Source organism: Sorex fumeus, unplaced genomic scaffold (assembly GCF_029834395.1).
Source record: "Sorex fumeus unplaced genomic scaffold, SorFum_2.1 ptg000035l, whole genome shotgun sequence".
Taxonomy (NCBI): Eukaryota; Metazoa; Chordata; class Mammalia; order Eulipotyphla; family Soricidae; genus Sorex; species Sorex fumeus.
In genome coordinates, this window is record NW_026606092.1 from 38,463,258 (window position 1) to 38,488,363 (window position 25,106).

Here is a 25,106-nt window from a genome sequence, read left to right on the forward strand (position 1 = left end):
AAGACGAAACCCAACTCTCAAGGAATTCAGTATTTTGGACCTAGGCAAGCAATCTGCTTGAGGGGTAGTGCCCCTTTTTGTAAATGACCGTTCACATTCTCCTATGTGGACTTCCCCTTGCCCATTTCTTTTCATTTATTTATTTATTTATTTATTTATTTATTTGCTTTTTGGGTCACACCCGTCTATGTACAGGGGTTACTCCTGGCTCTTCACCCAGGAACTACTCCTGGCAGTGCTTGGGGGACCATATAGGATGCTGGGAACTGAACCCGGGTCGGCTGCGTGCAAATGCCCTACCCACTGTACTATCACTCCAGCCTTTCAGACCCACTTCTTGCAGGAAGAAATTTTCAACCCTCCCAGCCCACAGAGATCTCTCCACCAAAATCGCCAAGGGTTTGAATGCCTGGATGGCTCGGGGACACGTACTCCTGAGGGACTGTCTCCATCTACAAAGGGAGGGCACTCTGACTCCCCACCAGACTGTGGTCCCCGGCACTGCATTCTTTATGGAGGATAAAACAAAAGAATTTGGGGGAACGCCCCAAGAGGGAGGTGGTGCTGCTCACCTCTGTCAGGGTTTTCTTCGATTCGCTGTATCTAGCCTGCAAGTCACTGTGATTTGTCCGCAGCTGGAAAGATAAAAGCAAACAAATAAACAAATGAAAAACACAACAGGGTCTCTCAAAGCTGAGTAGTACTGTACGGTGCATATATACCATAGCTTCTTTATCCAGTCATCTGTTCTTGGACACTTGGGTTGTTCCTAGATTTGGGCTGTTGTGCTGCAATGAACACAAGGAGTTTAATGTCTTGTTCTGGATAGTTTTTCGTCCTTCGGGATTAAATATCACGAAGTAAAACTGCTGGATAATTTGGAAGATGAACTTTTTTTTTTATTTTTGGGGGTAAAGTGCTACCAGTGCTTTATGGATCTTGGACATTAGCCCCTTGTCGAATGAGGGCAGGACTATGGGGAGTATCATGCCGAATGCAGTTAGTCAGAAAGAGACGGACAGACACAGTGATCTCCCTCATACGTGGGATATAAGAAAACACGGTAAGGAGACAATGAACGCCCAAAGGCAACAACAGAAACTGGGAACAGGTCTTTAGTAGGAAGCGTATCATTCATTCTATGGGGGATGGGGAGGTGGAGGGGAACAGGAAGGGTGGACAATGGGACAGTGGTGGGGGAAGTGGACATGCTGTTGAAGAGTGTGGTGTTGGAATATCTCATGCACGAAACCCCGCCAGTATCAATACTGTAAATCATGGTGCCTGAAATGAAACTGAAAATCACAACAACACCAACAAACATGCTCTCATTGGAGCCTTACAAACAACCCAGAAATAAATGGCGTCACTATTTTACAGATAAGAAAACTCAGGAAGATTTAAAGTAAGTGTGGAAATTTCTGAGGGGTTACCAACAATCAGTGAAGGAGAAAGCCCTCATTTATTTTAAGTACCAACTCCATGCCAGGTGATATGGTACTAATCTGCATAAGTATTATCACTGAATCCCTGCAGTCAGTAGAAGATGGTGTTCTTCTTTATACATGAGGAAATAAAAAACTGAGAGGGGTTAAGTTGCTTGACTGAAATTTCACAGCTGCGTAGCTGGCAATTAAGAAAGCCAAGGTTCAAATTCAGGTTTAACATCTCTGTCCGTCTACCCTCAATGCAGCTGCCCCCATGCTTGTTTGCAGAACACAATTGCATTTCAGCCTTCAGAACTCTAGCCCAGACCATGGCTAGTTGGCAAACAATGCCAGAGAGAAGAAAGGATTCAGAATTTCAAAACCCAGAGAAAGAAGATGAATTTCCTTTCCTCTTCCAAGTTACATACATGAAAATGTGCCTCCTGAAAAAGTTATTTCCCTGCTCCTCACTGAAATGGTTCATACCCTAGGCAGAGGGGTAAGGGTGGAGTACGTTGGGATGGGAGATGTTTGCTGAAAGTAGATAAAGGACCAAACATGATAACCTCTCAGTAGTGCAAACCATAATGCCCCAAAGTAGAGAGAGAGAGAGAGAGAGAGAGAGAGAGAGAGAGAGAGAGAGAGAGAGAGAGAGAATGGGGAATATTGTATGCCACGGAGGCAGGGGGAGGGTGGGAAAGGGGGGGTATGCTGGGGATATTGGTGGTGGGAAATGTCCACTGGTGGAGGGTTGGGTGTTTGAACATTGTATGACTATAACTCAAACATGAAAGCTTGCAACTCTATCTCACAGTGATTCAATTAAAAAAAAGGGGGAAAAAGGCTGTGCACACTCCTGGCAGGCCCGCTGGGAGTCAAGAGAAGCTGAGGGAGAGGTGATGCGGAGGGCAGGAGGGAGGGCCTGGGTACCTCCCTTCCCCAAGGCAGCAATCTGGACAACGCAACGCAGACCTTCATGCAGCCGCAGACCTTCATCAAGCTGTTTGTGTAATTGGTAGGTGAGAGCATTTCAGTACAAAGTTTGTTTTTCTCCTGAAATCCTGGTGACCAAACTCCTAAAGCTCATTTGAGTTTCCTCAAAGAGCCCTTGGCAACTTCACTCCTGTACTCAACCCCACACTGACATCTGCCTCACGATCTGCTCAAACGACGTGCGTGGGAGCAGACGACAAACAAACATGACAGTGACTTTTCCTCTAAGAGCTGGCCGGGGACACGGTGGACTGGATTGTGAGTGGAGTTTCCCGGGCAAAGACAGGCCCCGGAAAGCATCAACTTGTTTACAAGGGGGTTTAAGGCAAGTTTCTCTGACCAAGACATGAGTAGGATCCTGGCTGTACGAAGTAGAACTTGGCGAAAAAGGGAAGACTTACTCCTTTTAATTTGACTCGTAAGAGCTCTCCACATTTGACTATTTTTCATAAATCAAAGTCCCACTCAGAAGCTTAGTGTAGTCCACCCACCTCCACCTCCAATTCTTTTGCCTCCATTTTTTCCTTCACCATGGAAGATGATGAGGTCTAGGGAGACATATACCCCCAAATTCAGTTGCTTAAGATCTTTGATTCTGTTGTGGATTCCTCTTTCCTTCCTCAGCCTCAGGGTTCTTCTCAGAACCCTCTCATCAGTTCCAGGTCTCTGCAGCACAGGCTCCCGTCGGACCCTGGGCTGTTCTTTCCTGCTGTGTGTGCTTTTACTCATTCTCCTGTGGTTCTTCAGGACTAACATCCTCACCATGATTCTGACAGCTAGCACCACCGGGGCATCTGGGCTGTTTTCTACCACCTTGTAAGACAGGTCCTTGTATTTAGAGAGTCTGGGTTCTAAAAGAATCCAGAAGACACCCCAAGAGCGTAAGCCACGTGCCTGACAAGAGCAAAACTGCAAGTTCAAACCCCAGTGCCATCTGCAAGCACTGAGGTGATCCTGGTGGCCTTGCCATTAGGGTTCCCCAGGAAGGATTGGCTGCAAGATGGCTTGGTGACTTAGGGGGTCCTCTGGCCAAGTATGAAGTTCTGAGGTTCTTAGTTCCCACTGCAGTGCATGATAGAAGATCTGAGCGAGAAACAAAATAAGGTCTGTATTCTCTCAAATACTAGTGTTAGATGTTAGGATGAAGGAGACGTTACTGGGGCCTGCTCGAGGTAATTGACGAATAACAGGATGATCTGTGATCTGTGACTAGGGTTAGATGTATAAACTCATAAAATGGTGATTAACTTGACAGTCTCTAGCAAAACTGAAACTGCATATTTTTTTGATCTAGAAATTCTACACAAAGAAGCCAAGCATAAATTGAAACTAGAAGAAAACTGGAAAAAACTACAAAACTCTAACAAAGGGCAAGTCAGAGAAATTAAGATATACACAGTGATGAGAAAGAAGAGTAATGAGAAAGAATGAAGTAGGTTTACAGAGTTTATGAAAATGTGAAGGCGGTTTATTTATTTTTATAAAGTTGTTCACAATATTTGATTACATTTCATATTCGAAACCAATCCCACCACCATTACACCTTCCTACTACCGTATTCCGAATGTTTCCATCCCAAACCCCAAATCCTGCCCCCAAAGCAGAACCAAAATAATTTATTTCATATTGCTTATTAAGAATAATCTGCTAAAAAATTATCCAAAAAAGGTTTCTTCGAGGAGAGTGTGTGAAGATTGTTATACTTCACCCAGGAGCCATGAAGCCCTTCTATAAGAGATTAATAACATGCTAAAGGTCGAGTCTTGTGCGTCTGTCTGTCTATCTATCTGAATAAATATATTTCTCCCTAGGACTGGTTGCCTTCTACTTTAAACCCCATCACATGTGTTGTGCTACTCCTGGTATATTAGTGGTTTAATGTATGAGATGTCCAGGAATAGATTCACTCGTGGGCGAGGCTGGTCCGAACATGTGGAAAGTAGCCGTGAGCAAGAGGCTGATTGAGTTCTGGAGGTTTTCGGCTGCCAGGGCGGGTTCCGTTGGGGCGGGGAGAGGAACTCACCCACTTCCCTCCAAGTTGCCCCGAATGAAACAGAAGCCTGTTTATTTAAAGTTTAATAAATGCTAATCTTGCCCCGTGACCATTCTTCAGATGTTTTTCATAAAGGGTCAGAGAGTAGCTGTTTCTATGTTCTATGGTCTCACTATAACCCCTCAATGCTGCCACGGGAGCTTGAAAGCAACCACAGAAAATATGTAAACAAGAGGTGTGCATACATATTCCAATGAAACTTCATAAATAAAAATAAGCTGTAGTTGGATCCAAGCCCCTGGGTCCAAGCATGCTGACCCCTGTTCTAAGACCAGCTTGGACTAGTGTAGACCGACCACAGAACTCTTAACTCCTTTCCCAGGCCTTTCCATTTTGAAATGTGGTTTTATTTTACTTGAGTTAAATGATTAAATAATAATAATAATAATAATAATAATAATAAAGACCATACCAACCTCTTCCAGATGTTTGGTCTTCTGCAGAATCTGCTTGTTCAAGGAAATGACTTTCCGACGATGCAGCTGGGAAGCTCCTAATTTTTCTGGACTTTCTTCAGCTGACAGTTCAGACTGCTGTGGGAAAGAGCCAAGGACACCCCGATAATTTCATGAGTCCACCTTAGTTCATGTAAGACAGATCCCTCCTGCTCTGACCACACAGGTCACCGCTGGGCAGCTAGTGACTAGTAAGCCAGGAAACCTGTATAAAACCCAGCTCCGGAGACGAGTCAGACACAATAACTGAAAGCCCTATGAAGAGAATCTGCATTTCATTCAGAGGCACAGGGTTCCGGTGATGTGACATAGGCCACAGGGCATTATCAAAGCGCCTCAGAGCAAGGAACACCATGAATATATGCGGATCTACATCAGGTCATTCCGCAGTTATCAAGATTGAACAGATTCACTTTGCTCAAAGCATACTGAATATATGATTAGAATGTTTAACCCAACCTCCAACTTATTTCTCCCTAACCACAGACCCGTTCTCTTTGAACAATTTGTTTCTATTCTTTTGTTCACAGAGGATGGATCTGAGAAGAAAGGAAGTTGTTGAGAGGCCAGTTACTGATCTGTGATAATGAGGAGGGCACGGAGAAGACAGGCTGACAGCTTGCAGAGACTGCCAGAACCACACAATGTACAGTTAGGAGTATGGAGATGACTTCCACATGGGCTAACTGTGACAAGAAGGAGGGCACAGAGAAGACAGGCTGACAGCTCGTAGAGACTCATAGAACCGGACGATGTACAGTTAGGGTATGGAGATGACTTCCACATGGGCTAACTGTGACAAGAAGGAGGGCACAGAGAAGACAGGCTGACAGCTCGTAGAGACTCATAGAACCGGACGATGTACAGTTAGGAGTACGGAAATGATTTCAACATGGGATAAAGTTAATGCAACAACATTATTGAGAAACCTTGTTAAAAAAGGAGAGTCTTACTGGACATATTGAGTACAATCTTGAGAACCAAGAACCAAGTCTCAGGCAAAAGAAATATGGCTTGCAGGATAACTGTGTTTACTTCGCTGCAATACTAGACTTGAAACTTTTTTGGGCAAGTGGAAGTAGATTACAGTTAACTACTCATTATGGTCATATTTTCTTTTATATTGCAGTATATCAAGTATTCCAAGACTATTTGGTGATGCACCTTTCTTTGCATTGTTGGGGGGTGGGGTGGGGGAAGGGGATTTTTCTCCAGGTAATAGCACAAGCACCTTAATCCCTGTACTCTTATCTTTCTGATCCCTACTCAGAGTGTTTTTTGTTTGTTTGTTTTGTTTGCTTTTGGTCAAGTTCTCACAGTGGAGACATTACTGGTACCTGCTCGAGCAAATCGATGAACAATGGGAGGACAGTGCTACAGTGCTGTGCTTTTGATCTTGTTTGGGGGTCACACTAAGTGGCACTCAGGGCTAACTCCTGGCTCTGAGATTAAGGACCATTCCTGATACCCAGAGTATCTACTTTACTATCTTCTGGTCCTCTCTGTAATTATTATTATTATTATTATTTTGCTTTTTTGGGCCACACCTGGTGATGCTCAGGGGTTACTCCTGGCTCTGCACTCAGGAATTACTCCTGGCAGTACTCAGGGATGCTGGGATGCTGGGAATCAAACCTGGGTTGGTCCCGTGCAAGGCAATCACCCTACCCAGTGTGCTATCGTTCCAGCCCCCCTCTCTGTAATTTTAACAGTTTAGATTTAGGGCTGGAGAGACAGTCCAGGTCAAACCCTGGTTTGACCTCCAGTACAACATACGGTTGCCTGAACTCACCATGAATGATCCCGAAACACTACTAGGTCGGCCCAAACGTCTACCCCTCCCTTCAACGACCCCCCTCCCGCCACATAAGTCTGAAGTCTGAAAGATTTACTCATAGGTAAAAGTGAAGGAAAGTGAGGGGGGAGGAGAAATCTGGTGGTATAATCACCTTTATGTTGGTTAAAAATTTTCTTGAGCATTTCAGCAGCTTTGCTAACAGATAATGAGGTTTTGCTGCTCAGTAACTCTGGAGGTAAGGGGACAATCAGAAAAATAAAGCTGCATAAAATGGTGAAGAACATCGATTTCTATCTCTGGGCTGGTTGGTGGAAATGGACGGATACAGACAAAGGATGCATTTGGTATTCCAACAAAGCTAGCCTTGAAACCTGGGATTTTGGAAAATGTCAACCAGTGTCCTTTAGCTTGGCTAGATTTCTGGAATTTGAAATCAACCTTTAAAAATGCAACTGATTTCAGACATAAGGTAATTATAACCTTTAATCTGAAGAAAGAGAACTGTTTCTGGTTCCCTTTATTTAGAGTTAAATAAAGGGATTTATTGTATAATTACAAAATTATTTAAGAGTAGTGGGAAAAAAACAGTGATAAGGTAAAGTTCACTTCATTTCAATTTACAAATCTCTTGTCAAAACAGAGTAATGCCAACTGATTATATGCCCTCTATTTTGAATGTATCAACTGCACTGCACTGCACTCCTATTGTTCATCGATTTGCTTGAGCAGGCATCAGTAACATCTTCATTGTGAGACTTGTTGTTACTGTTTTTGGCATATCGAATATGCCACAGGGAGCTTGCCAGGCTCTGCCGTGCGGGCGGGATACTCTCGGTAGCTTGCTGGGCTCTGAGAGGAACAGAGGAATCGAACTCGGGTCGGCCGCGTGCAAGGCAAACACCCTACCCGCTGTGCTATAACTCCAGCCCATCAACTGAACTATAGTATAAATTTGGCCACTTTTGATTTCTATATATTTAACGGCTTACTTCCCCCCCTCCCCTCCCCCGTCTCTCTCTCTCTGCCCAAACACACACCTTAAGAGTTACTTTCAGATGTAGATTTAATGTTCATCCCAAGTTTGGTTTATGTGTTACCTAAAGGACCTTGGCATTTGTTCCCAAAGAGTCACTGGCTTATCCTCAGCGCATTTTAGTTTATGTTCAGACTTACACAAGTTTTCGATCTCACAATTTATTGACACCTGAAATAGAACAAATACCCCAGACACCCCTTACAGTTTGTCTCTATTAGATGTCCAGATTTTTAAGACATGGGGCTGAGTGCTTGCTCCTTCTCTCTCCTCTCTCCCCACCCCACCTCCTGGGTCTCTCTGTCTCTGTCTCTGTCTCCCCCCCACCCCTTCCTTCCCTCTCCATTCCTCTGGCATGGGGCTGATGGTTCCCCAATCGAGGTTTCCCCACCAATCAACTCGTTTTGTAGACAAGTTCCCAAGAGCATTTCCCACCCAGCTTCCAGAGCCTTTTACCAAAGAACATAGTAGTCAGACACCCAGTTTGTTTTAAAACTGGAAGTCTGCACATTCTCTTTACCTTCCAATATCTGAGTGGACATGAGCACTTAAGCTTGGGTTTCTACTCTGTAAGTGGAAAAACAACAATGACAACAAAAACTGAACTTATAACTTCACTTCTGGGATCTTTCTTTCAAGAAAACCAGCAACTCTCTTGATATTTGGAAATATATGGCTCATATGCTCTCATCACCACTACTCCCTACCACTGCATATTATATGACTACCTGTCTGCCTACTTAGGTACCTACCAACCTACATACCCACCGGCCGACCAACCTACCATCTTTCTTCTCCCTCTTTCATTTCTCTCTCAATTAAAATCTTACCTAGGTGGTCCTCAAGACCCTTTCTGGACGTCTCTGGGGCCAAAATCTCATTCATAACAAAACTAAGATGTCATCCTTTTCTCTTTGTTTGGGTGGGGTGCGCACCTGGCAATTCTCAGTGCTCTTGGCTCTGTGCTCAGGGATCATTCCTGGTGCGCTTGAGGAACCATATGGAATGTTAGGGATCAAATCTAGGTTGGTCACTTGCAACGCAAGTGCCCTATCTATTGTACTGCTACTCCGGTTCCAAGATGTCATTTTAAAACCTTTCACTCTCATTACTGAGTAGTGATAATTTCATGTGACATTAATGCTAGTATGTGATGCATTGAATTTCATTGCTATTATTTAAAAACAATTAAAACTACTGGGACCCCGTAATTTTTAGGAGTTCTTAAAAGGTACTAAAACTGTAACACTTTGTGAACTACTACTTTAAAGACACAGGATCACCTGGAAATCTACTTACTTATCCGGACAGTCCAAGTGATGAGTCGGCCTACCAATCCTTTGCCAACACTGACAGGAAAAGTTCTCTCAGACTGCACATTTGAACTGGACAGCTGATTCAAAGAACCACAGAACCACACAGAGAAAAAAAAATGCCTGCAGTGCACGGGAAGACTCTTCGAGTCTCTATACAAGCTTGCTAGTACATCTACCAAGTTCCATACATACGGGACCTTGAAAAAGTCCTTTTTGGAAAAATGAAGCCAAGCTGCTGAATCGTCCCAGGTCGATCAATCTCGGGGCAGAAAACTCTGAGGCATCTTGAAAGGGAATCTGCCTGCCCCCATCCTGAGAAGGCTTCAGAGTTCTCAACCCACCTTGGATGATTTGGTGGCTTAGCCATATATATATATATATTTTTCAAGATTAGTCGTGGAGCTGGACCTTTTATCTATTAAGAAGGCAGAGTATGACTGCTCTAGGCTTTGGAAGGGAGAGAAATCCACCTGACCCCCGTTCCAAGATGCCTCAACCATCACCAAGTTTAAATCTCCAAACAATGACTCGAGTAACACCATTGTGAGATGACAGTGATCACAAACTGACTTACAGGGAGGTCTGAGCAACAGTACAGTAGGCAGGAAACTTGTCTTCCAGGAGGCCGACCCAGGTTTGATCCCTGGAATACCAGAAGCTTCCCTGAGCCTGTCAGGAGTGATCCCTGAACGCAGAGCAAGGAGTAAACCCAGAATACTGCTTGTGTAACCAAAACAAACAAAAATCTATCTGTCTCTCACTGCTAGGTAAAGGTAAAGGTAAAGGCCCTCCCGTTGTTCATCGATTTGCTCGAGCGGGCCCAGTAACGTCTCCATCGGAGACTTTGTATTCGATCCTTATCACGGAGTCCCTTACATTTGTGGCCGCATAAGCATTAATAGGCACTAGTATCAAGTGGGTGACCATTCCATTAATTGACATTTTCCCAGTTCAATAAACTTGAATAAGAGGCACATGAAAAGACCTACTTTCTCTCCCTCTACTGTTTCACATCCTGTATTTGTTTTAGTCTGAAAGTACTGCCATGCAAGTTTCATTTCTTTTTTTCCAAAATGGGAAGCTATTTTTGTACACAGAAGATTATTCTAGATCTGAATATAATACTGAGGGGGAGACACTCCTGGCTTGGTGGCAGGGAGGCCCTCCATTCAGTGTTGGCTCTCCACCTGGACCTCCAGCCTCCAAAGCATGTGCTCCTGCCTAGTGAACTCTCTGACCCAAAGAGGATTCTGAGCTTAGTCAACAGAAAGCTGAAGGCTGTTTCTCAAACAGACTTGTAAAATCTACCAATCTCTATTTTTAATTACCCTCCCCAAAGCCAAAAGAACTAGGAATGATGACGGCAGACACGGTTCCTGAAAACAGTACGGTCCAGCTGACATTCTGTTCACTAACGGTCATAAAAAAAAAATGGCCAGGTTGGATCTTGTTAAGGATACGATGTGACAAAAGTTAGAACAGTGGAAAACAGACGGTACTTTGCATTAAATCCATGACAGGAAATAAGAAAAAAGGATAAATCCTCGGGGCATTTAAAATTGATTTTTTGCTTAAAAAGTGCATCTGTCTTAAGAATGATAACCATCTATAAATAAGCCATTGGTGTTTACACTGGAGCCAGGGCTAGAGTGTTCATCGGATTATGTTCAACAATTTCAGATGAAGAACGTGCTTCCAAAACCACAGTGTTTGATGACCACAGTAAGATGACTTCAACCGCGGATCTAATGTTTTCTAATAATTGACACATATTCGTAACTCCTATTCTTCGGGGAGCCAGATTTAAATGTCACTTGGTAACATTAATCTGGTCCAAAATAGGAGAAACGAACTACGATTACACTTAAACTAAAACTATGTACTTTTATAATGAAAGAGACCCAAAAGGTTATTCAGCTATCGTTCTGCCCAATATAGGAATCTCTCCTCTATCACCCCAACCCCCCAACAGGATATGGTCACTAAACTGTCAAAAATGAAGGATTCCTGGGGCTTGCGATGGGGCTCAGAAATCAAGTGCGTGCCTTGCATGCAGGAGACCTGGACTTCATTTCTGGCACTGCAAGAAGAAAAGAGTCAAGAAAGACAAAAGGACCCATAGTTCATAAGAAAACAAGAAGTTCCTTATACTGAACAGATAGGAATTTAGCTTTTGGCATCTTGATAAACCCTCCCTCTGAAAAGAACCACTTCTACAGTAATTCAAATCCCACATAGGAGCGAAACATCTCATAACGACCTTCCCTTTCTTCCTTCACTGCCTCAGGTTGACAGCTCCCTCTCTCTTCAGTCTGTCATTATTATTATTATATTATTAATTATTATTATTATTTCATTATTTTTCACTAACCCTACCCCTCAGAACTTAGAAAATCTTGAAATAAGCGTATTGGAGACCTTATACCTTCCTGGCTTATGGGAGTCCCTCCACACCTACATTCTGATTCCAGTTTGAAGTCTCTGTGTTTCCTTTGTTCCTTTTAACTCACCTTTATTCAAACCCTACTGAGCACACGGGAAGCACTGGGGATGTGGAGAAAGTGAAAGATCTGATCCCAGTAGCCTCTGATTGGGATTCGGAGATAAAGGTTCTCTGTTCTCTGAGCTTTCAGTCTGTCAAGAAAAACCACTGTCACTCAGAAGATGGGATCTCCTCCACATTCTCCCCAAGTTTAACTTGGGGGAGAAAGGAAGAGGGAGGGGGAATTCGGAAAGCCCTTCTTGCTCCTTCTCCTCCATCCCTTCCTTCAACAAATGGTTACGGAAACTCCACCTCAGTAAGCACTGAGGATATACACCAACCCCAGTGCTCTCAGACAGCAGTCAATCTAGTCCTGGGAGGTTGACAGAGATTAGTGAAATCCTGCCTCCTTAGCAGTGCTATGAAAAAGACACCCCAAAGGGCCTTTCACGGAAGGGAAGTCACCCTCAATGGATAGCAGGGGATCCACGATCTGCCGGCATCATCAGCCTCTGACTGGGATTCAGAGATTAAAGGTTCCTGTTGGGGCTGGAGCAATAGCACAGCAGGTAGGGTGTTTGCCTTGCATGCTGCCGGCCGATTCGGGTCTGATTCCCAACATCCCATATGGTCCCCCGAGCACCACCAGGAGTAATCCCTGAGTGCATGAGCCAGGAGTAACCCCTGTACATAGCCAGGTGTGACCCAAAAAACAAACAAAAATAGTTCTCTGTTGTAGAGAAGTTTATGAGTTCAGAATGTGACTTGTCTGAAACCCATGGCTTTACATAACCCGAGAGCTAAGAAGGGAGGATTATGAAAATGTACCAAGTTTCCTCACCCTCCTGATGCCAGCCTGAGTTTCTCGACAGGTAGGCCACAGGTAGGAGGTTCCCAGAGGGCAATTCGTTCCTTGCACCACACTGCTTCATCCACTGCACATGCCAACTCCAGTGCAGCTAGAGAATGGTGAAATAAAAAAGCTGTGGAGGATTTGGAGTCAAGCTGACCGAAACCACCTGGTTCCACTCAGGCCTGAGTCCCTCATGAAACAGACAGATCTTTTGGCGGCTAACCTTCCAGGACCTTCTAACTTAGCTGAGGCCCTCAAGTGCGAGGTTTTCGCTCAGTCTCCAGCTTTCTTAAGCTCTTCTTTTCCCCTTCCCTTTAAGTGAGAATAGGTTTTAAAAAATCATCCATTCTACTAATGACTGGCAGCTTGCCGGGCTCTCTGAGAGGGGTGGAGGAATCAAACCTGGGTCAGCTCGGGTTGACCCTGTCCGAGGCAAACGCCCTACCCACTATGCTAACAATTTAAAATCACACAAATTCTATGACTGGGATGTATCTTTATCTTGATGGACTGACTCCTAACTGTAGGCTGCTATGGACAGCATGTATGGCGGGAGGGAGGGAGGGAGGGAGGGAGGGAAAAGTGGTGGCTGGGGGGGTGGAGAGGAGACAGGGGAGATGGAAAGAGGGAGACAGAGAAAGAGGGGGAAGAGAAAGGGAGAAAGACAGGGAGAGGGGGAGAGAGAGAGAGAGGAGAGGGAAGAGGGAGAGGGAAAGGTGGGGGAGGGAGGGTAGGAGAGAGTGAGGGAGGGAGACAGAAAGAGAAAGACGGAGGGGGAGAGAGTGTGTGAGAGAGAGAGAAAGAGAAGGGGAGAGAGAGAGAGAGAGAGAGAGAGAGAGAGAGAGAGAGAGAAAGTCCGGGGCGACTGGAGACACCATCCCGTCTAAGGTGTCAGCTCGAGCAGAAAAGAACTCAAGCAGGCGGCACAAAGTTTCTCCCAAATTTTGGCACTTTTCTTCATGCATGACAATTCTTTACAACAGAAACTGGAAATACCAAAACACAGGGAAGGGAAACACAGCAGAAAGGCTTTCACCTCAAGAGGAGAAGTGGACGAGTAGCCACTGATTCTTTGGGACCAGTTCCACTCAATTCAGTAAGATGAGTTTCATAAGCAAAGGCTTTATGAGGACTTCAAACAGCCTCCTGCGCCCCCTGGCTTGGGAATAGTGACCCCTTCATCTGGGGCACTGCCATCTTTCTATGATTTCTTGTTTCACAGGGCTGACAAGCAGGAGGCCCCCTACCTCCAGGTCAGAACGACAGGCCCAGGTAGGAATACATGACACGAACCATGTGGAACACAGGATAGTTTGCTCCTTTAGACTTCAAACACAGATATGGTGAGAGCCTGTGACCCTGAAAGAGGCTGAGGCTTTTTTTTTTTTGCATATGAAAGACCCTTTAATTCACACTAGCACTTCTTAACATCTTAGCACTTCTTAGCATCAGGCACTTGGATTTCTTAATTCTTTCTTTCTTTTTTTTAATTGAATCGCCATGAGCTACATTTACAAAGCTTTCATGTTTGAGTTTCAGTCATATAATGATGAAACACCCATTCCTACTGGAGGCAGGTTTTTTTTTTTTTTAAATTGATGAAAGAGGGACAAATTAGAGTCAGGGTCAAAGAGACATGACAACACAGGTACCCATGACCTGCACAGTCACAGACACCCACTTGCATCCCTCCCCTGCTCTTCCCCTCAGAGAAAGCTAGGAAGGCTCCTTCTGCTGATAACACTATCCGGGTAGTATCAATCACTAACAACCAAAAATCTCCTATAAAGCAGGAATGTCTGGGTTAATAAGTGACTAAATTTAAGGGAGATTTTTTTCTGCTTCCTGAGTCATGAAGTGGAATAAAATTTATCATTGTAGAGGGGGATAAAAAACCTATGCCAATCAAGTGGCTGTCTGAATTCTCTAGACTGACTCTCTCTTGTGTTTGTACATGAGCATCCTGAATCAGACCCTCACCACTGTCTCTTTGAAGCTATAATCACCCAGCTTTAATCACCCAATGAGATCCCCAGGTATTTTTGAAAGATATGATTTCAGGATAGCGCAGAGGCTTCTAATTAATTGCCAGAGAATGCTTCTCAGACTCAAAAGGTCAGATGCAACAGAGCTAGAACTTAACTGGTAGATAGGAAATTTCTTCAAAACCTGTTAAGAAAAAAAAATTAATTCCTTCCCATGATGACCCCCAAGTTTATCCACTATGGAAATAAGATCATGATGTTAGCAGTGTTTTACCTAGGAAGCTATGCTCTAAAGAGTCTGATGAATAACGTATTTGTTCTGAAGCCACGCCCAGCAGTGCTCAGGGCTTACTCCTGGCTCTGCCATCAGGGATCACCCCTGGCAGGCTGAGGGGAACAGATGGGGTGCTAGGGACTGAGGTGGACCTGGGTCAGCCCTGTGCATGGCAAGCACCCTGCCTGCTGTACTCTCTCTCCAGCCCCCGATGAGAACATTTGAAAGTAATTACTCTGCAGTTATAAAAAGTCACTTCCACAACCCACGTAAAAACATTCATAGCTTTCAGCAGCGTAGGTGTGAATGAGTGAGAGTGGCTGGATCACACTATTTTTGGCTTATTCCTATGGATAGTTCCTAACATGCCTTGGACTCTTGTTTCTACTTACCCCGTGGGAGGCAGTGGGCAGAGTCTAAACAGGCCCATATCACTGAAAGCCCCGAGGCAGACAATAAAGATGCTAAAGGAGGTTACACCTGTGGCCACCCGCAGACACTCCACCTTGCCCAGGAGACAAGTTTCCAGATCAGACAGTCCTGGAACTTATCAGCTCTGTGGTACTGGACAGGCTACTTAACCCCTCCCATCTTTGGCATCCTCAGCTGCAAAATGGATATGATGCCACACTGCTTTGCCCATCACGACGCAGTATTTTGTGACGCTCCAGCAGTACAGAGAAGAGTATATTGTTGTCGACAGCACAGCAAGGAAACGGAGATTCAGCTGCATATGAATAAAGAGAATGGTGGAGGAATGCAGGGAACACTAAGCAAAAGGACTGTGCATGGTTTGGGAGTTAAATAAAATATTGGAATACAAAGCACCACAGCACTTGGTAGATTTCTCCTGATTTCCCCCTAACACGAGGATGTCTCTAGGTTTATAAAACGTCCTCAGGTCAAGGACATGTTAACCAGTAATAATTTAGCTGACAAATACTAAGGTCATAAAAGTGGTGTGTGACTGTTTAGTCCTGTGCCCTTACTCTTTCTTGCCCGTCTAATGGCACCTGGACTTGCCTCAGCCCAACCTCCCTCCTTTCCTTCTAGTTCCTTAGAGAAGAGGAACAGATTATCAGTATTTTGCTTTTTTGCAGTCAGCCTTTTTTTACTTATCGGCAAATCACAGTAAGAGATACTTCTCTGTAAAAATGAAGGCTCAGATGCAGGATGCAAGGTAGAGACCAACTCTTAAACGGACCGTGGCTCACCCAGCACATTTGGGACGAGTCCTACATTTTTGGAAACAAAGGGAGATAAAGCTGGTGCTCTTTGGCCCAAAGCCCACCACACTCATGAATTATATATCTGGAAGCTTCTCCACATTCCTCTTCCCTGCTGCTTTACAGGAACCATATTAAATTGAGTTACATATCTTGGAGACTTGCTTTGAAACACATATTATTTATCAAGTTACACTGGCTAAAAGAACTTGTGAACTTGAAATGAAAGAAGAGCCTACATATGTTTTTTACTTCATTTTTATATCCCAATGCCTTTGGATTTTCCAAAACCAGGCAGGATATCTAATTCATTCATTGGTCACAAAATCACTTTCACATTTTCATCCTCTAAAGCCATCCTTATTCCATTTCTCCATGAAGCAAAAATGCACTCTCTGATCTGCGTCTGACCTGGGTTCTTTTCACACACCACCAATGGCTTCCCTCCTGAGTATGACTCCATCCACCCAATCTCTTCTTTCAAGGGTAACATTACTAATACCCCGAGGACAGGGACGTGAATTTCAGAATTTAACCACAATAAGATGAAAGAAGAAAACAAACACGCTTGGGGCGGGTAGGCGTTTGCCTTGCAGGTGGCAGACCAGGGTTCAATTCCCAGCATCCCAGATGGTCCCCTGAGCACCACCAGGAGTCATTCCTCAGTACAGAGCCAGGAATAACCCCTGTGCATCACCAGGTGTGACCCAAAAAGAAAAAAGCAAATAAAAAAAAAATACATGTTGTGGTGGACACCGCCCTCCCTCCCCCCCCACAAGCAGCCTCGTGAGTTCGGCCACTAGCACTCAGATCTTCATGTGACCCCTCCTCTGAAAGGTGGGCAAGGCCAGCAGACAACAGTAAAGGTGATGGGGTGTATGTGAAGTGGATATACGATTGCGTTATCCTAGACTGAAACCCCTGTCTTGGGAGGAGGCGTCCAGTCTGGTGAGAAGGACTCCCCCTGACAGGTTTGGAAGGCACAAGTCATCATGAACAAGCCAGCAGGAACTGCTGAACTCAGTCCCAACCCAGGGTAAGGAACTGAAAGCTGAGAACGATGACGGGAGCTCAGAAACCGGTCCTTCCCCGCTGAGCCTCAGAGGAGACCTGGCAGCCTGGGCACGCGCCCCCCCTGGAGCCCATGTGAGTCAAACCATGCTCCCCGTTGTGCTGCATCCAACTGCTGACCCACGGGGGCCATGAGGCAGTGCAGGTGTGTGGCTTACTGCCCTGGCCTCTACGACAACGCTGCCAAGCAGCACCGGATAATCAACCACCAAAACACACCATGAAAGGAAAAGCAGCCCCTGGCATCTGGGTCCTGTGTCTCTTAATAAGGTCTTGAGACGCTGCCAGGAGTTCACCTGCTCTCGATCTTGGGGTTAGCCAATTCCAAAGATCATCAAGGCTGTAGCACTGTCCTCCCGTGGTTCATCGATTTGCTCGAGCGGGCACCAGGAACGTCTCCATGGTGAGGCTTGTTGTTACTGTTTTTGGCATATCAATACACCACGGGGAGCTTGCCAGGCTCTGCCGTGCAGGCAGGATACTCTTGGTAGCTTGCTGGGCTCTCCAAGAGGGACAGAGGAATCAAACCCGGGTCAGCCGCGTGCAAGGCAAACGCCCTCCCCGCTGTGCTATCACTGCAGCCCATCATCAAGGCCAGAGATGCAAGATGTATGAGCACACTATGATTATGAGAAAATATGGAGAAAGAGCCTGAGTAGTGTTCATTGTGCCAATGACTCAACATCCTAAGATGGCAACTTGCACAGCTGATTTAAATGTCAATTTCCCTGTTGTAAAGAGATTTATTCAGCAATCCATTCATTGCATATTACCTCCCTAAAGCATTCAGCAAAAAGCAAAGTCCCACTTTTTTCTTTTTCTTTTTTTTTTAAAGCCCCACTTTCTTGACCCTTCCCCTAAATTACCAAAGACAAAAGCAAATCTTTTAAGTCTTTTTAAAACGCCTCCTTATAGAGATGCCCTCTGGCTTCCCTCACTACAAGTAGCAATAAACTCAGCTTACTCAACTACAGGTCTACTCCTAGGGTCTCTGGCTTGAGTGCTTCGTAAAACAATAGGAAGCAAAGCCATTGACAATAACACGGTAAAATGACACAACTCGGTCACAGAGCTTACATAAAAATGCAAGCTTGATTTAGACAGGAAACACAAAAATACAATTTCTTCAAAGGAGTAATGAAATCATCTGATAAATGGTCTGAAGAGAACTGAATAGGAAGAGGAAAAAACAGGCTGGAACCACACTTCAGACATAAAAATTGGCTCTCCAGAGGGTAAAGATTTAAAACTTTCTGTGATTCGAGAATAAAACCCAAATTAAGCTAGCACACATCAAAAAAAAAAAAAAAGATTTAAAACTAATTACTAAAAAGGTAAGTAAAAAAGCTAGTTACTTCAATGATCTGCCCTGTCATTTGAAAACAATAATAAAGAAAAAGACGGACCATTTTAGTCATAAAATCTTCGGATATAAGAGACACCTTGTCAGAACTTTTTTTTTAAGACATCATATTGTATCATTCCTATTTTGGACAAACTTGCAGGCTATCGAATGTAGCCTGCCCACAGGGCAGAGTCTGGCAAACTCCCCGTGGCGTACCAAATATGCCAAATACCAGTAACAATGATGGGTCTCATTCTCCTAAAGAGCCTTAAATATAATCTCAGGGCTAGGACGAAAGAGACGTTACTGGGGCCTGCTCGAGGCAATCGACGAATAACAGGATGATGAAATGAAATGAAAATAAGAGACATCACACAAAAAGGGAGAAAAGACTGAGCAATACTTGCATTACAGTGACAAAATACTTGAAGCTAAAACAGAGTATTCCTGTTTGCAAGAGAAATGCATATTCAAAAAGTAAATAAGTCATGACAAATGAGTCACATAGAGGGAAACAAAAGTATTAAACAAAATTATGGAAGCGCGTTCAATCTTCTCAGTGGACTGAAGAGGTGCCACTTTAATAGGTGACACCAGGGCAAATAAAGATGAAAAACATTGATCAAGATGACACAGCTGGGAAATACCGGAAACAGTTATAAACCAAGGTATGACTCTACAATGCTGTAGTGTCCTCTGTTAGAGATATATGATGACAGCAAGTAGCACAGTGATGGATATATGGAGATGAGCACTGAAGACAATATACAAATATAAAGTAATTGCAATATAGGAATGGGATTAAAGGCGTTTTAACGTTGAAAAATCATCATCTTGGGGAACCAGAAAAAATAGTACTGTGGGTAAGGTGCCTGCCTTGCATGTGGCCAACCCGGGTTTGACCTGTGGAACCACATATGGTTCCCTGCACTCCAACAGAAGTTATCCCTGTGCATAGAGACAGGAATAAACCTCAACTACAGCTGAATGTGACCCCCCCTAAAAAAAAACACAAACAAATAAAAACACCCTCATCTTGGGGCCCTGAGGAGGAGTACCTCAGTGGCTCCGAGCATATAGCTGCCCAGCAAGCATATGGCCACAAGTCCAGTTCCAGTGCCATCCCGTAATGAGCGGGATCCTGGCAGCGCTGTGCACTGTGGTGCCCATCACTACAAGTTTCCGGCTTCACTGCAGCCAGATGTGGGTAAGGGTGCAATAAAGGGGTGCAACCTCTATGGTACATATCTTTAATTAAAGATATGCAAGCACTCACCAACCCCAGACAAGAGCTCATGTGTGAGCCCCTCAGGGACCCCCAAAAGGGACTACAACTGGACCGTGTGTGTGAGCACCGTGACCAAAAGAGCACTGACAATGCTCAGTGAGAAATCTAGCCAAGTATAAGAGCATTCCAACCTGCTATGTGATTCCCCAGTTGCATCATGACAATAAAGGGGGGGGGGGGGTGAAATAAATAAAACAAAAAATTCAAAAGATGACCAGTCAACGCGAATGACAAACTCTCAACCTCCAATTCCTGAGAATAGACAGCTGCTCGGAAGGAAAGCATCTAAAACTACTTCTAACGCTACCCTTTTCTGGCAGAATGTCATTGAGTGGGTAGCGATCTAGGTAGAGTCAAGAAGGCCTGAGATGCCTGGAATACCCATGAGCATGTCAATACTAGGTATCACTGTAGCACTGTCCTCCCGTTGTTCATCGATCTGCTCGAATGGGCCCAGTAACTTCTCCATCGTGAGACTTGTTACTGTGTCTGGCATATCGAATACGTCGCGGGGAGCTTGCCAGGCTCTGCCGTGCGGGCGAGATACTCTCGGTAGCTTGCCGGGCTCTCGCAGAGGGGTGAGGAATCGAACTCGGGTCGGCCATTTGGCTGCGTGCAAGGCAAACGCCCTACCGCTGTGCTATCGCTCCCTAGGTGAGAAAGGGAAAGTTCAAGGGACTAAAGGCTCCGAAAGAGAGTCAGAAATGTAATGCTAACTGGAGAACAGAGGTAGCAAGCTCTGGGCTCCCAGGCAAAGGAGAAGGCTGGGAAGTTAAAAGCGTTATGAGTGACCACAGGAAGTGCTCCGAGCCCGCCCTCTCTTACCAGCACCGCAGCCACTCCGAGCTGTCGACACCGGGTGCGAGGTAAAACCCAGCTATGTCTCCACGAGATTCTAAGTCCCAAGGACAGATCACATCCCTTCCTCAACAGCCACGCACCTTTAAGCCTTTCAGCATTGGGGCTGGAGAGATGGTACAGCAGGTGGGGCGCTTGCCTTCCAAACATTCCATCTGGGTCCCCCCCAGCATCACACATGTTCCTACAAGCCCCTCCAGGAGTGATCATGAGTGCAGAGCAGGAGTAAGCCCTGAGCACTGCTGGGTGTGACCACACCTCCCACCTCCAACGCCTGGGGGGGGAAAGAAATGTTTCTGAAGAGCACTGAAAGGAAGGCTGGAGAAGAGTTAACACGCTCAGAAGTTTCTTGAGACAGGGAAGGCAAAGCTGGCCGTTTCAACAGACCTCAACATTTTAGGGGGGCAAACTAGTTTGGCGGGGGAAGGAGGGATGTGAAAAAAAGGCTCTGTAAATCTAGCTTTACTGATTCTCTCTCTCAGCCAGACGAGAATCAGTTATGTGCAAAATGATTAATCGCCGTCTCCCTGAAATATTCAAGGTCCTGCTACCTATTCTTAGGGTGGAAAAAAGAGAAAAAAAGAAAGCACACTGAAATATGACTTTTGGGTTTTTGCTCATTCTATGCCCTTTTAATAAAGCAGAACGAAAAATTTTGCCTTGGGCTTGGCTGAGTTATGGGGTTTATCTCCTAGGTGGCAAAGCTTCATTCCTCACCCCAATCAGTGTACTGGGCACAAGTCATAAGAAGTCTGAGAGAAAAGGAAAAATGTCTGTGCTGTACCTCAGGCATCAATTTATCCAACGCAGTAATTGCTCCGAGAGACAGGTCTTCTCTTCATATTTATAGAAAAATAGGCACCACAGAACAAAATTAATGTAGCTAATGGGCAAATGCTGAGGGCAGAGCACGGCAAAGCCTGGCAGGTGTGTCTGGCCCATGCAGTCGATGCAGGACCATCGGATTCCATCACTGTGAGGGGCAGCTGGCGGGTGGCATGGTGAAAAATCTCTGAGGCATTGCCTGCAGCGCAGACTCTAGCCGAGTCCCCACGTACCTTCTCTGCGTACTCAGACACGATCTGCTTGATCTCGGCGGAGCAGAGTCCCACGATTTGGCCCACGGAGCTGGCGGTGAGTCGGCTCTGCAATCACAGAGAGGGGTGGGTGCTCGGCCCTGCACCCTGGGCAGGGCAGCCCAAGAGACCACTGTCTCCAGTGGGGGCCTAACTGCACTCTGGCTCAGGTACTCACCCAAGAGACAGGAAAAAAAAAAAAAAACAAGTCTTGGGGTGAAAGTTAAGCTACCGCTGAATCTCCTGAACCTCTACTGATTGTATGGGTTCTGCTCCGACTGTGGATACTGCTGGAAAATATTTCTCCTTTTTTTTTTTTTTTTTGGTTTTTGGGTCAGACCTGGTGATGCTCAGGGGACCAGAAGGGATGCCGGGTATCGAATCTGCATTAGCTGCATGCGAAGCAAGCTCCCTACTCACTGTACTATTGCTTCAGCCCAAAATATCCTTTTTCAACTTTGATATACACCCCAATGCTTCTCTCCCTGACAGTCACTAAACTCTATTTTTGGGAAATGTGGTGGGCACAGAATTCAAAGAGAAATGGGCAAACAGGAGAAAAAGAACTCCCAAATGCTGAAATCTCTCTTCAGTCTCCCTGTTCTAAAAAGAAACTAACCTTTCAAAGCACTAGTTTCAGCCTTTTGGACCAGCCTTGAGCTGGTCCGAAAGCAAATGAAATGTGAGGCGTTTTAATTTCTATCTAGCAAGTTCCCAGGAAGACAGAAGACCAGGGCTCTGTGGTATAAGTGTAGCTGGGGGTCTGGGGAAGATGTTCCACACAGGCCCGTGATACACACCCAGCGGGAACATCTGCTCCCCCGGGGCCCTGCCAGTTTCTCTCTGAGAGGAACACTGGGACAACGGCAACACTGGGCAACCAGAAAAAGCTTCCCACAAGAAAGGGCCCAAGGAAGCGGAGCACTGAGTGCTCCCTCTGGGAGGCGCCTCTGCAGAACAGAGCAGGGTGGTTCTGGGTGGCTCTCTTCACCTCACCCCCTCCCTTCCATCACTTCCACCTTACCTCTTCACTCGCCATGGCGGTCATCTTGGTCATTAGTGACTGAATCTGCTGCTGAAAAAGGAACAAGGAGGAGAACAGGTGAGCAGAGCTGGCCAGTATGTATGAATCAGTTTTTTTTTTTTCCTTTTTGGGTCACACCCGGCCATGCACAGGCGTTACTCCTGGCTCTGCACTCAAGAATTACCCCTGGCAGTGCTCAGGGGATCATATGGGATGCTGGGAATCGAACCCGGGTTGGCTGTGTGCAAGGCAAATGCCCTCCCTGCTGTGCTATCGCTCCAGCCCCCTGAATCAGTCTTAAGGATTGTCTTAGTGGATCTCCTTTGATAGAGGGCCTAACGGGAGGGGACAAAAGGAAACCGAGGAAGAGGATGACAGGCCAGTTAACAGCAGCCGGTAGTGGGAGGCCAATGGGCTATGCTGGGAAGTTGGGATGGAGGTGAAACTGCCCCCCCGAATGACTGAAAGAGAAATGCAAGGGGACGGCCGTGGCCACACACCTCTTCTGCAGCCCGAAGCTCATCTTCATCCTGGGCATCGGCTTTCTCTGGAACCGTGGGAAGGGCCGCTGCTTTCCTGTCTTCGGCCTGGAAGAAAAGAAGATGACCCACGCACTAGAGCACAGGTGTGGGAGAGAGACAGAGCAAGGACACCCATGCCGAGAGGCCAAGTCTCTGACTCAAGTCCCTGAGAGACCGAGTGGATCTCCTGGCCCACGCCCGTCTCTCCTTCTGACAGAATCTATCGATCGGTTCCCACGTACTAGCGAGACTCACCTCACACACTCTGATAAGGCCTTCTCCCTATTTAAGCCTCTTCAAATACAGGCAACTGGCTGAAGGTGAGTCCTTTCAAACTACCAGCAGAGACTAGCTTATATGTGAGTTAAATAAACATTACAGGGGGCTGGAGTGATCGGACAGCAGGTAGGGCATTTGCCCTGCACACAGCTGACCTGGGTTCGATCCCCGGCATCCATGCGATCTCCTAAGCACCGCCAGGAGTGATTCCTGAGTGCAGAGCCAGGAGTAACCCCTGAGCATCGCTGGGTGTGACCCCAAAAGCCAAAAATATAAAAATAAACAAACAAACATCACAAATAAGGACGAATTAGTTTTCTTCACACATCTAGAAAAGGTTATGCAGTCGGTGATGTGTGTGTGTGTGTGTGTGTGTGTGTATGTGTGTGTGTGTGTACTGCATCTTAAATGAAAACAGAATTCTTGCTGCCCAAAGTTTGAAAGCCACTGGTTTGAAAATTGAAAATATAAATGGTTTCATCTGGCAACTAAGCTCCTTATTCTAGAGCCTGTCTCGGGCTTCAGATGCGACCGCTGCCCCTAGTCTGTCACAGCTCCTGTTTCCACCCCCTCCCTACAGTCAAATAGCCGTGACATCAGAGTATGCTACGACATCTTTCTCAGACTACCCCAACTGTAGGATGCGTCTGTAGAATCTTTTATTATTGACTCGTGAACAACCAAAGTGTCTTACTGCAGGTAATTTGTATAGGGGACAACAGGGCCATCTCAAATGTGCCATCTGAGCTCAGAAAGAGGACAACTCCAAAGTGAAAACCATTTCAGGATTTTTTACAATTACAATTGCGTGGATGTATTTCAAAAAAGAAACACATGTGTATATGTGTGTGTGTGTGTGTGTGTGTGTGTGTATAGGTATATATACATGAGTATATAGATGTGTGTGTGTGGCGTTTTCAGACTGAAATTTGTGTGTATGTGTGTGTTTGAGCCACACACAGCAATTGCTCAAGGATCATACTTGGCTTTGAGCTCAGGGGACCAGATATGGGGCTGGGGGTTGAGCTCGGGCCAGCTGTGTGCATAGCAAGTGTTTTCAATGCCCTGTGCTACCTCACCAACTTCAGGCTTAACTTTTACATCAGGTTAAAACTATTTGATATAGCACATTCTTACTACGTGAATTCAAATGATCAAATGTCACATGACTCACTCCAATTCAGAAAGCACTTTGCTTTAGCGGAAATGACCATTAGGTTTCAAAGGACTAAAACATAAACATAGGGGAAAACAATGAGAAAGCAAAAAAAAAGAGGAAGTTATCCTAGTCAGCACACGGCTGCCTGCCTGCCATGAGCCGATAATACTATTAATAAAGATGCTTAGTAGATGTCTGCTACACGATGAATCATTCTCCATCCTTTACATTTTGTTCTTCACAACAAGAGCCACATGAACAATCATCTTATCCACTGAGAGCATCTCCCTAGCAGGAGAGGGATGCTGATCACCCTCCCCCCTGACTCCTGGGACTTGGGATAACAGGAGGAGACTCATGGGTGGTATCTGCAGTGGAAGGTTAAGGAGGTGACAATAAGGTTTTCAAGCCAAAGGCCGACAGAGAGCAGGCGAGCTTCCCTCCTGCACCAGTAATGCATTACTCCAACGGCAGCGGCTAAGAACGCGGCCTTTGATGCCACGTGCACCCCGGAGCAGATTCTTATTGCACCTTGGGAGCTATGTGATGTAGACAAATCACCGGGTCTCTTGGAGTTTCACATTTCTATT

General features: G+C 45.5%; 1 protein-coding gene across 3 annotated transcripts in view; it reads right to left on the reverse strand.

Annotated features, from left to right (window-relative positions):
* CCDC93 (coiled-coil domain containing 93) overlaps nucleotides 1-25,106 on the reverse strand; it is a 114,135-nt gene that overhangs the window by 34,885 nt on the left and 54,144 nt on the right. For 2 of the 3 annotated variants that reach the window (XM_056117527.1, XM_056117529.1), the window contains 5 exons: nucleotides 23,058-23,144; nucleotides 22,558-22,608; nucleotides 21,516-21,602; nucleotides 4,890-5,006; nucleotides 573-635 (listed from right to left, as the gene is read on the reverse strand). In XM_056117527.1, coding sequence (XP_055973502.1) covers nucleotides 573-635; nucleotides 4,890-5,006; nucleotides 21,516-21,602; nucleotides 22,558-22,608; nucleotides 23,058-23,144 — 405 coding nt within the window. The remainder of the gene's footprint in view (nucleotides 1-572; nucleotides 636-4,889; nucleotides 5,007-21,515; nucleotides 21,603-22,557; nucleotides 22,609-23,057; nucleotides 23,145-25,106) is intronic. The other variant, XM_056117528.1, reaches the window with a different exon arrangement.